General features: G+C 38.3%; 5 protein-coding genes across 5 annotated transcripts; 2 read left to right on the forward strand and 3 right to left on the reverse strand. All coding sequences in view use genetic code 12, as the record gives it.

Annotated features, from left to right (window-relative positions):
• Positions 1 to 39: 39 nt before the first annotated feature.
• On the forward strand, positions 40 to 3,837 carry DEHA2D14476g (DEHA2D14476p; the record flags this gene model as incomplete). The annotated part of the gene is made up of 1 exon (XM_459108.1): positions 40 to 3,837. The coding sequence occupies one exon, from the start codon at positions 40 to 42 to the stop codon at positions 3,835 to 3,837; it is 3,798 nt and encodes a 1,265-aa protein (XP_459108.2).
• A 136-nt stretch (positions 3,838 to 3,973) lies between these two features.
• DEHA2D14498g (DEHA2D14498p) lies at positions 3,974 to 7,276 on the reverse strand (the record flags this gene model as incomplete). The annotated part of the gene is made up of 1 exon (XM_459109.1): positions 3,974 to 7,276. The coding sequence occupies one exon, from the start codon at positions 7,274 to 7,276 to the stop codon at positions 3,974 to 3,976; it is 3,303 nt and encodes a 1,100-aa protein (XP_459109.2).
• Positions 7,277 to 7,868: 592 nt separating this feature from the next.
• On the reverse strand, positions 7,869 to 9,593 carry DEHA2D14520g (DEHA2D14520p; the record flags this gene model as incomplete). The annotated part of the gene is made up of 1 exon (XM_459110.1): positions 7,869 to 9,593. One exon carries the CDS (start codon positions 9,591 to 9,593, stop codon positions 7,869 to 7,871), a length of 1,725 nt encoding a protein of 574 aa, XP_459110.2.
• A 216-nt stretch (positions 9,594 to 9,809) lies between these two features.
• On the forward strand, positions 9,810 to 11,639 carry DEHA2D14542g (DEHA2D14542p; the record flags this gene model as incomplete). The annotated part of the gene is made up of 1 exon (XM_459111.1): positions 9,810 to 11,639. One exon carries the CDS (start codon positions 9,810 to 9,812, stop codon positions 11,637 to 11,639), a length of 1,830 nt encoding a protein of 609 aa, XP_459111.2.
• Positions 11,640 to 11,724: 85 nt separating this feature from the next.
• Positions 11,725 to 12,036, reverse strand: DEHA2D14564g (mitochondrial 37S ribosomal protein RSM27; the record flags this gene model as incomplete). Its single annotated transcript, XM_459112.1, has 1 exon — positions 11,725 to 12,036. One exon carries the CDS (start codon positions 12,034 to 12,036, stop codon positions 11,725 to 11,727), a length of 312 nt encoding a protein of 103 aa, XP_459112.1.
• Between the last annotated feature and the right edge of the window lie 409 nt (positions 12,037 to 12,445).

Below are 12,445 nucleotides of genomic sequence, written 5' to 3' on the forward strand. Positions count from 1 at the left end.
TTGCTAAATTAGACGGTATAGTTATAATTGATTATTAGAATGGTTAAGATCGACGAAATATCACGTACTTCAACATTTGCTTGGAGTCAGGATTGCTTGCCGTTACTAGCAACGGGGACGGTTGCGGGAGCGGTAGATGTGAATTTTGACTCGACATCTACGCTTGATTTGTGGGACATATTTTCGCCAACTAATGGAGGCAAGCCAGTGTTTTCGGCGTCGGTGGATAACCGGTTTTATGCGTTAGCATGGTCCAAGCCATTTGAAGGTAGACCCAAGGGACTTCTTGCGGGTGCTTTCGAGAACGGCGTGGTGGAATTCTGGGACGCAGAAGTGTTGATCAAGTCCAAAGATTTAAACAAGGCATCGGTGCACAAGGGCACGAAACATAGCGGGCCAGTCAAAACGTTACTGTTCAATCCAAATCAGGATCATGTGTTGGTTACCGGTGGATCAAATGGAGAGATTTTTATCTGGGATACGAAGAAATTCACCGAGCCATCTGTTCCTGGTCAAGCCATGACTCCTATGGATGAAGTCACCAGTGTTGCATGGAACAATTCGGTTAGCCACATTTTTGCAAGTGCTGGTAATGGTGGCTATACTTCTATTTGGGACTTGAAGTCCAAAAGAGAGGTCTTACATTTATCTTACAATGGTCCTTCTGGAAGAGCTAACTTTTCGTGTGTTGCATGGCATCCAACTCAATCAACAAAATTAATCACTGCAAGTGACAATGATGGATGCCCATTAATATTAACCTGGGACTTGCGTAATGCAAATGCTCCTGAAAAGATTATGGAAGGCCATAAAAAGGGCGTTTTGTCGTTAGACTGGTGTAAACATGACCCAGAACTTTTGATTTCTAGTGGTAAAGATAATTCAACCATGTTATGGAATCCTATTAAAGGTGAAAAATTAGGTGAATATCCAACCACCGCTAATTGGGCTTTCCATACTAAGTTCGCACCAGCAGCTCCTGAAATTTTCGCTACTTCTTCATTTGATGGTAAGATTATTATTCAATCATTACAAGATACATCCCCACCCGTATCGACAAAAGTTGCATCAAATGATGATAATGAATTTTGGAATGAGATTTCTACCACTGAAACTCAACAGCCAGTCTTCGACGTGAAACAGGCTCCAAACTGGTTGAAGGTTCCATCATCCGTATCATTTGGGTTTGGTTCAAAGTTAGTTTCTGTAAAGAAAGACTCGAATGGTAAGTCCATAGTCAGTATTGAAAAATTTGTTACCAATACAGGTTTCCAAGGCTCTTCTAATAGATTGACTGATGCTTTCAAGTCTAATGATTTCAATTCTATTATTGATTCCAAATTAGAAGGAAAGTTCGTTAACAAGATCGATCAATCTGATTGGGAATTATTGAAAAAGCTCCATGATACTGGTAAAGACAAGTTATTTGATGAGGAAGTAAACGGAAGCGAACAACCGAAAGTTGATGGAGAAAAGTCTGAACAAAAAGATGAAGGCGCAAATGAAGCCATTTCCTCTACTGAGGACTCGTTTTTCGATAAATTGGGTTCTAACAGTGGAAATGGTACATCAAATACGGTTTCTTACATTCCTCAAGGAGATTTTAAAATTTTTGATTCAAAGCAATCTGAAGGTGATAAAAAGTTGATTAAATTGATCTTGAATAAAAATATTGATGAAGCTGTGTCATCATGTTTAGAACAAGACAAATTAGTGGAAGCATTGATTTTAGCTTTGGATAGTTCCGATGCAATTAAGGAAAAGGTTAGGAATTCATTTTTTAAGAAGAATGATAATGAACTTGCAAGAGTACTTTACAGTGCATCCTCTAATAACGTTACCGATTTAGTGTGTCATGCTGACGTTGCAAATTGGAAAGAGATTGCTATGAGTATTTCTTCATTCTGTACTGACGTTAACGAATATAACAGTAAGATGACTGAATTAGGTGACCGTATAATTGACTCTAAAGGAACTTCTGATGAAAAGAGAAACAATGCTATCTTATGTTACTTATCAGGTAATGCTTTGGGAAAGATTGCTTCTATATGGCTCAGAGAATTACCAGAACTCGAGGAAGAATTATTGCAGTCTAAGGATACGAAGATTTCAACACCATCGGACGCTAGATATGAAGCTTTATCTAATTTTGTTGAAAAAATCACTACCTACAGATCAATTTCTAATATTTCTGGTGAATTTGAGGGCCCATCAATTGAACCTATTTGTAAAGCTATTTTGGAATATGCTAATTTAGTTGCTGGATATGGTCAATTTGATTTGGCAGAAAAGTTCTTGGAGTTGTTACCTAGTGATTTTGCAGGCTTGAAATCTGAGAGAGACCGCATTTTAAAAGCATCAGGTACTACAACCATTAAGCAAGGTACTGTACATTCAAGGACTGCCTCCCAAAGACCCACCGCTATCAATGCTGGGAATGCTTACGGTAAACCAACAAATTTTGCACCTTCAACTGGGCTTGGTGGTTTCCAAAGCACACCAAGCAATGTTGTTCCTCCTATCAATCCAGCTTCTATGCGTTTACCACAAGGGCATACTCAACCGCCAATTAACCAACCACATATCCTGGCTGCTCCTGCTGCTAATCCGTACGTGAAAACTGCCTCAACTAATCCGTACATGCCAGCGCATCCATCAAATTCATTCAGTAATCCATACAAACCAGCAACCCCATCAGCAACGCATGCAACAAACCCACTTTCACCACCACCACCAGGTCCGCCAAAGGCTTCGTTTAAGAATCAAACTGAGGGATGGAATGATTTACCTGATACTTTTAAACCTAAAGCTGCCCCTCGCCGTGCCGCAGCTTCCGCTGTATCTCCATCTCCAGTTCCGTCTAGTCCACAATTGGCTACTAGTGCTCCAAAACGAACTTCAGTTGCTCCACCACTTGCCCCACCTCCTCCAAAGGGAGTAAGTCGTAACCAATCGAAAACATCAATAAGCACATCCAATGCTAATTCTCCTCGTCAGAGCCAGGCACAAATGAGCTCGCGTTATGCTCCACCACCAGGCGTTTCTACTGCTCCTTCTACGCCTGGGGTAAATGAAGCTCCACCTACAGTTACATCTGCGCCAATTCCACCGCCTAAGAATCCTTATGCTCCAGCAATGCAAGCTGCATCACCATCATTACCTAAGAATCCATACGCACCTCCACCAAGTTACGGTCAACCAGGCATTCTTCAACCAACTATTCCAACACCTAATATTGCATCACCTTCATTAGGAAGGGCTACGACGGCTGCTCCACCAAAGAATCCATACGCACCTCCACCAGGTTCAGCTGTTTCTCCTAAACCTCATGCTGCTGGAATTCCAGCTCCAAGAATGGGTGGAGTTGTTGCACCTCCTCCCCCAGTGGCTAGCTCAACGTCTTCACTTCCACCACCGCCAGGAATTAGTCAACAACCACCAGCGGCTAATGCCCCTCCTATGGCCACGACCGTTGACCAAGAACCTCCAAAATATCCACCTGGTGATAGGTCGCATATTCCAGAACAATCGTTACCAATTTTTAATTCATTAAGTAGTATTCTTGATGATATTAAACCTAAGATTCCGGAAAGATATGCTAAACATGGTGTTGATATGGACAAAAGAATTAATTTATTATTCGATCACTTGAATAATAGTGATTTATTATCAGATGAATCGATTGCCTCATTAAAAGAAGTTTGTACTGCGTTAGAAGCAAGAGACTTTCCAACTGCTAATGCGTTGAACATTCAAATCGCCACTAATCATAGTGAAGAGACTGGTAATTGGCATACAGGTGTTAAGCGTCTTATTCAAATGTCCGAAGCATTATAGATGTAAAACATTCAAATACTTGGAAAGACAAAAATTACATAGAATATCTATATATCTTTATTTTCTATTTCTGTTTCTGTTTATTTTTTGTATTAAAAATGAATTTTAAACAAGTATATTTTATTTTGAAATATATTCACTCAAAAAACTCAACTTCATAGAGTTTGGCGCCTCCAGTCTCATCATCAATAGGTTCTGTATCATGAATATCAGTTACTTCTATTAGCAAAAATCTAGCACCTAAACCTTGCTCTATATTGAAGGACGTTGTGTTATGTCTCAGTGGAATTTTAACCTCGGCATAATCCTTTGGATCAAATGGAGCAGATATATCAACCTCTTCCGAAACTATAGTCGTAAAAACATCGTCCTGGTCATAGATTGTACCGGCATCTATGAATTGATACTTCTTATATAAATCATTACCAAAATTAACTTTACTGAGGAAATCAATGACATCATTTAAATCATTTATCTTAGATTGTTCTTCCGAACCAAAAGCCAGCAAAGACCAACTCTTTGGCGGCCTGTCTCCCCAGTTTATCGCGCCACTGGTTAAATTCCTTGATTGCTTGAGATCTACTAGAATCTTTGCAGTTGTATCATTATATTTCAGTTGCCAATGCGTAGTATTATCACCATCATTAACCAGGACAGTAGCGTCACCGTAGGCACTTTCAGTAATATTGATGAATTTTGCTGAAGCGCATTCGGATACACTCAATTGAGATCCTGCCGTTGGTACAAAAAGTGGGAATACTAATTCTTCACCTTTGTCCAAAGTATAAACACCACTTTTCGGGTTTCTTTTTGCAAGGGAGATTCTAATCGAATCGCTGTCGCCACCTGCTATTGGACCATTGTGCTTGATAATAAATGAGGTCTCATTTATGGCTAATGATATACTTTGGTTCATATACTTAATACTGTCAAATTGAACTCCATTTCCTAAACAAGGTAAAGAAATTGGATCAAGAGTTAACATTCTTGATAATTTATTCCTGTCATCAAGATCAAAATCAAACCTTAATCCAGTTAAGCCTTGCAATATTGCTTGCAAAAATCCACCATGCGCCGTCATAAATGGGAACGCAGGGTGAGTTCCACCATTGGTTAAGAAATTATCATTATTTTGTTCGGAGAATTGGGCAAAAGGGCCCCTTAAGAATGGTTGAACTGCTTTATGTAAATATGATTGGGAAGCACAGCCAGAAGGAGACAAATTAGAAGCAACAATGGAGAAAATCGGAAATGTCATAGCAGGCCCATAACTGACTTGTTTCATTGAATAGAATTCCATATTAGTGTATGCCTGATCATCAGATATTAATTCATTACCTAGTGGATAGGTCATCATAATAACGTCTGCTTGTTTAATTCCAACGGACGAATTCATCCCAGTATATTCTAGAGTAATATTATCATGATTATCTGAAGTAGGTATATGCATGCTTCCAGCAATATCAGTGTACTTCGAGGGAACAGGTTTTCCTAAATGATTTGAAATTGTAATTGCCCATTTCATAAGCAACGATATCCCTGCATTTGTGTATGCAGCATTATCAACATGGTTAGCATATTCATCTGGATCGGTCATATTATGAGAGACATATTGAGCAAGTGATTCATTATACTTAACATAATCAGCCAAGAAAGTAGCCGCATCATTAATTAGCGGATATGCAACAGAATCTAAATAATCATCATCCGCAGCTCCACTCAAATAAACTTCCCACGCAGCCATGGCAACAGCAACGTTAATATGATACTCATAATCCAAGCATGGCCCAGTTGAAGTACAATTTCCAAACCTACCACTTGTCCAAGAATATACTGCACCGCTTTCATTATTTGGAACATTTTTTATTGCCTGTTCGTGAGTATGAATCCTATAATTAACAATACTTTTAGCATGATCAGGATTGAATGGCAATAATCCATTTAGCATCCATAAGTCTGTGTCCCAAAAGACCATTCCACCGTATGAATCTGAAGATAAACCCCCAACTGGCAAAGCTGCAGTGACACCTTGAGCTCCAGGCCTTGTATTTGCGTTTAAATGATAGATTGACGCTCTTGATGCTAACGTTAACAACGGATCGCCAGAGAATGTTATTGAGTTAGATGATTCAAATGTACGAGCCCACCCGACCTTATGCGATTTGATGAGCTTCGAAACAGAATCTTTTTGTTTAGTGGCAACCTCTTTCGCAAAATCATTTACAGTATTATGCGATTTGTATTTTTCAGGGTCTAAATCTGAAGAAACAATTCCCACTAGCTTGGAAATTTTAAACGATTTCGAAGGCTCGACAGAAATATCTAATTTCTGGGTTGATGTATCATTTGTTGAGCCTCTACTTATAGCATTTGAGGACATTTCATCATATTGTAACGTCGAATAGATAGCTCCATTAACATAATCTATTTCGTTAGGTTGGAAATGAATAAAAATACCTTCTTCATCGCTACCTACCTCACTCAATTGACATCTTTGTGTAGAAGCGAAATCTAACTTGTCTTCAACTTTCAAATCAACTGTAGAATTGTCAAGGTTTACAATCCTCAAGTTCACGATACCAAGATTTATATTGGATCTATGTGCTACCACTTCAAAATGAACTTGAATGGACTCCAACCAAGTAAATTCTGTTGTCACAATACCATTACTGAGCGACAAGTTCTGAGCATAATTGGAAATATCTCCTTGTGAATCTCTCGAGAGCGATGGATCCAACGAAAGAGTTTTACCATTTTTAACTGTAGATAAGGTTAACGTAGTCCACTGTGGAACAGCCGATAATATGCTTTCATAACCCTTTTCGATCAATTCGGGAAAATTAGTTTCTGTTGTATTCTTTTGAATATCATAGAATCCACCTATGAAACTACCCGAGAAACGTTCATTAAATAACGGCCAGCCGTTCGATAAGTCGTCTTCAACAGCATCTGGTGAATCACTCAATTGGTCAAATGTAAATCCTTGTCCCAAATTGGGAATACGGCTACCAATATAGCCATTTGACACATACGCTTGTCTCTGGTATTGGTTATAGGTTGGAAACTCAGCCGTTCCCACCGTATTGCTAGTTGGATCATAATATGCGCTGCCAGAGTTTTGTAATTGTAAAAAGATTTCCTTATTTTCACGACTGTTTATTAACGATTCCAATTGCTTCTTGTTGTTTTCAATGGTTTCGAATGAAACAGTCGAATCATTAAACGAATCATCAATATCAATATCCTTTATCGTAAAAGGCAAGGCATATGTAATCCCGTGATAATACAGATACAACACAAATATTAGGATAAAGTTTAAAACGACCATAGTCTTGATAACAATTTGTCTTTTGCAAAACTTGTGAATGAAAATATTGCAATAGTCTATCTTCGAAATTGTTCTATGCTTGAACCTTTCACCTATAGAATCGTACTCCATATTTATACGCTTTTCAACATAACAAAAAAATATTGTCCTTAATGGATAATCTTCCAATTTTGGCCAACGGAAAAACACTGAACAATAAATTACGCTATTGTCTTAGTGTATAACATGTAATGCATAAAAAGTGCCTTTTATCAGTCAATTACACAGTCCTTAGTATTAGTGATTGTGGGGTCATATCTCAAATGGTTACGAGAATAGGGAACAAGAAAGATCTTGCTACTTTTAATGATAAATGTGTATTAATAAACTTTTTAATACGTTTTAGTATTACAGGGTATAAAGTAATATTACAAATAGGAAAATAATATACAATTCTTAATAAGCATGGCTTTTCCATTGCCAAAAGGGTATAGGGTTGAACTGTTTGTGGAAGGAGGGAGGTATGACCCCCGAGAACTCAAATAGCAATTAACAGACAATGTTGCATAGAAAAGTTTATTTGCTCCGCATTCGCAGTACAAGAACTACGGGTCACAGAAGTACACGATAAACATGCCGTATTATGAACCACTAGGACTGATGATGAATGGGAATGGGAACATGAAGGTTGCAGTTCATGCGGCTGCGAACATGAGCGAATAATCTAATCAGTTTGACTGACTCCAGGGTCATCAAGTCTTGTAATACCTCTGAGCAATTCCTTCGTAGTGATTCTTCTGTTGGGTACTGGCCACGATGAAGTGCCAGGAGACAGAGGTTCACGGAGATGCTTGGTCATATAGTTTTGTACTAGGGATGATACTTTATCGTTCAATTTGTCAGTCTGCAATTTTGCAATTAATTCACGAGCTTGAGATAAGCGATACGATGCATCGTATAGCTTATCCGTGGATGTCTCCACATCATGAGGAATGTTTTCGTTAACGTTATTATAGTTATCGTTAATTTTTTCTGCAAGGGAGTTGTTAAGTACAGTGGAATTGAAATCTACTGAGCTATCTTGAGTTTCGCTTCTTATTTGACAATAGTCTTGTAAATCAGCCTCCTTTTGGTTTGCGTCAATTTTAAGATTCGGTATATGGCTTGTTGATCTATTAAACGACGATTCCCATTGCGATCTTTCTTGCTTTAACGACTTCAACTTTTTAGTGAAGATTTCAATATTTTCTTCATTGGTGATATTAAGGGGATTGGGCAATGTAACCTCTTTGTTTGTTAGCATGTTATCGTTCGTTTCATCTTCGTTGTCGTCACGATTATACCAACTTATGGAAATTTGGCCCTCTATCAAATCTCGTAATACTTCTTCTTTGATGACTTTGGCAATATTAATAATAGTCTGGTCTTCGGTAGTCTCAGATTTTGACTTGCTTCTTGACAGCTTTTCTTCCTGGTCCAATTTCTTCTTGAAGGACCATATTAATAACTGTTTCATCCTGTGAGGTTCAGGCAAAGACGTATCCAATAACTTATAGTAGTCGCTTGTAGGTACATCCTCATGAGGAACTCCAACAAATCCATTTCCTATAGACAGCACTCTCTTTCCTCTATTATGATATGACGCTCTTCTTTTATTTTTACCATTTGGTGCCTTCTGGTTTCTCGTTCTGGCAGTATCCGAGTCCTCCAAGTTCATCTTAAGATGCGACACCTGTTCCTCGTATACGTCAGATGAATATGCATCGTAAAAATTTTCATAATTCGGCGATTTTATTGGCGATGATAAGTGCAAGCTTGAATCATCATGAAAATTAGACTTCCGTTTCGTCGCTTGTCTTCTGGATACACCATTTGGCTTTGTATTGACTTTTGTCTTACTCCCGTTTGTTTTTGTCGATTTCGTCGACTTCGTTTCCCTTTTGGTTTTCTTCTTGGAGGGCTCTTCCAAGTCCAAGTGACGCAAATTGTCTTCATTGGTCATTTGATTTGTTTCTTCCCTCAATTGTGATATGAGCGAGTTCACCGGCTTTCGCTTTTTATTTTTATCATCTTCCTGGTCCCTCTTATATATGAAGCCATCATCCTCTTCAAATTTTCCCGTAGCCCGGTTTCCTCCTTTCTTTCCTTTAGGTCCGCTTTGGGTTGCATTATTTGTGTGTGATGTTTGTGATGATGCTAGTAAATCATTTAACCGGTTTTTCCTCCCAAGTAACAATTGGCTCGGCTGACTTTGCAGATTTCCTGAGTAAAAATCGCTTTCATTGTCCGTTTCTGAATCATTTGTTGTTGTTTTGTTCTTTCTGTTCGTGTCTGGCGATACACTAGACTTCTTTGATGCTTTCCTATTATTCGTTGTACCAACCTTACTTTTAGCGTTCTTTGGAGCAGTACCCAGTTTATTGGATACTTGCTTCTTCTTTGGACCCATACTCAAGTCTCCTATGACCTAATTTGTCTAATTTTGATGTAGTTTTAATGAAAGATCCTATCGTAGATGGAGAATATCCTGTATGTTGATTGTTTTTGTTTTATGGTCTTTTTTGTTATGATTTTATTTTGGTGATTTTGTGTCAGTATCGATTATTGATATTATGATAGACAGCAAAACCACTATCAAAGAAACGTAGGTGCAAAGAAGAGAAATATGTCCTCTGGTAAAGTAATTGGAGGGAGAATGAGCGCCCCGTCGCAATGTGGGAACTTTGTTGCAGTTATAGTTCCAAAATCCTCGATACTTGACATATATAGCGTTTCAAGAACGGCCAATCGACTATACAGAACATATGATTTGGGGCAATTGATAAGGCAGCACATACGTAGGAATATAGAGGAACACATAGGTATAATAGGTCATACATTGGATATTAGCATAATACGATGGGAAAGGGTGTTGCCGGGATTGAGTAGTTCCAAATTGGGCCTAGTCTTCGAGAAGCTTTCCATGCTACTTATATTTGATATTAGGGAAAAGTTGGATCCGATCGTGATACACCAAACGAATAATGAAGGAATTGAGGATTTCCAGTGGGTTCCCCCAACAGAGAATGATACGGAGGATAAAAGTGACAAACCAGGAGCATACACGAATTGCAAACAGTTGGTGGTATTTACCAAACACAGACTTCAAGTAAAGTTATTTTCACTTGATTGCACGCATATGTTATGGAAAATAGACAGACCAATTTCGGATGAGATACTAGTTAGGCCTGGGCTGAATAATACAATTTGGTCATTGGTCGTAAACTCGGGACTCCCAGTAGATGCAGCGCCGGTAATCTATCACTTTTATAACGAAGGATCTATAAGCAGCTTATTGTATAAGTTCAAATTTTCTACTAACGCATCGCATACGCTGGTCAATTGGTCGGGTTCAGGAAAATGGCTTTGTAATTTAAATTCAATCGATTGTCTTTTTGGCTTTGATTTGCAAATTTATAATTCTCTAGGGGTGTACAGAAATCCATTCAACCATATATCGGACGTGCCTGTTGGTGATCCTATCATAACTTTGGATTACTTGAATAAAAGTGTCGTTGACCACCAGCAAGGGAATTCCTTAATATCATATGGATCGGTGGAGTATCTTTCACAATGGATAGAAATCGCAGCAAACAACAATGAATACCTATTAATAGCAAGCACAATACATACAGAAGACTCATGCAAGATAGAGCTAATCCTCGTCTCCATTAAATCGTTTGGGATTATCAATAGGTCACTAGTCCCAGATGCACCCGTTTATAACGTCTGGAAACAGTTTCGTGATCCATCTACTCGTACTATAAGGTACCGCAAAACATTAAACAAGACATTAATATTGAAGAGTAGCTGTAAACTAGAGAACTTTCTAGTTGAAAACACTAAAACTGTTAACTGGGCATGCGTACAAGTTGAGGATATTATACTTTTGTACAAAGTATTCGTGGAAGACGCTACGTCAGTAAACAAAAACGTTATTTACGAATTGGAAACTGCAATCCACGTAAATTCAAAGGTCTTGTCTTTGAACCTATTTAAGGCTGGAAACGAAGAGGTAAAATTCCTAATTACAACAGAAGATCATATAGCGGCGTACGACTTTTCGAAACATTCGCTAGAAGTCTTATACCCTAATACCATTCCCACAAAAATTAGGAATGTTTTCGTCTTCCAGAAGAACCAAATCACAGAGTTATTGATTGTTTACGAAAGAATCGAACACATCAATTGGCAAATAATCACCCATGCAAATAAAACTGAAGATGTGGGGCAGACAGCCATTGAAGATGATTCGAATTTCTCCATTATGAAGAGATTCCAATACCAGGAGGACAACTCCAAGGTCATGGGGCTTATGAAGGACGTTCAACACTCAGAGTGGGGCCAGGGCCAGAGAATAAAGCGCAATAGATTCAACCACAACCGGCCTAGTCTCACGGAAAATACCGACGACGTAACCGATACCTTCAACCTACAGAAAAGAGCTAAACGATAATTATTATAGCATTGTGCCACCTGATCGAAGGCAACATATATATGTACAAGTAATATACTGATTGAATCCACCACCTCGTATACTCCTAACTAGACTTTTTCTTTGGTGCACCCTTATTTCTTTTCTTTCTATCCTGGACCATCTTAACACGATACACTTCCTTTGGATCGACAAATCCTAATTCTGGAAACCATTCCTTGAAGTCCTTGAATGTTGGCATAGCATTATTGTCACCGTAGTACGAGGCAACTTGAGGGCCCTTCAATGGAGCTCTCAAAACATTCGATCCATTTCTTACGTTGTTTGGATTCCAGTTATTTCCAAATATTTCGGCACTAAGTTTCTTGGCCTGCTGAATCCTCTCCTTGGACGGTAATCTCTTCAATATTGACGACATAATGGACACTTGAAGGTTATTATTTGTTCTTCTCCGACTGGATGTCTTTCAACTTTTCAATTTTCACTGCTGCTTACGTAATTAATTTAAAAAATAAAATGTAAAAATCAATAATTTACGGTTACAAGTTAGATTAGTACCTGATACCTCTTATCAAATGCCTACAAGGAAGTTGTCAAATACTATGAAAGCTGATTGTAATACTATGTAAACACAGCCAATTCCATTGATCTACTCTCCATCAGGATTCGATTCATAATAATTGTGTTTATAATACTTTTGAAGAATTCTTTTGTGAGTCGTAGTATATAAGCTCTCTATTTGTTAATTTTGTAGAAAACCGCCACATCGAACTCAAATGTAAAGAAGCATGTATCAGTCAGATTAATGAAAACAGCAACAGTCACAA

Source organism: Debaryomyces hansenii (assembly GCF_000006445.2).
Source record: "Debaryomyces hansenii CBS767 chromosome A complete sequence".
Lineage (NCBI taxonomy): Eukaryota > Fungi > Ascomycota > Pichiomycetes > Serinales > Debaryomycetaceae > Debaryomyces > Debaryomyces hansenii.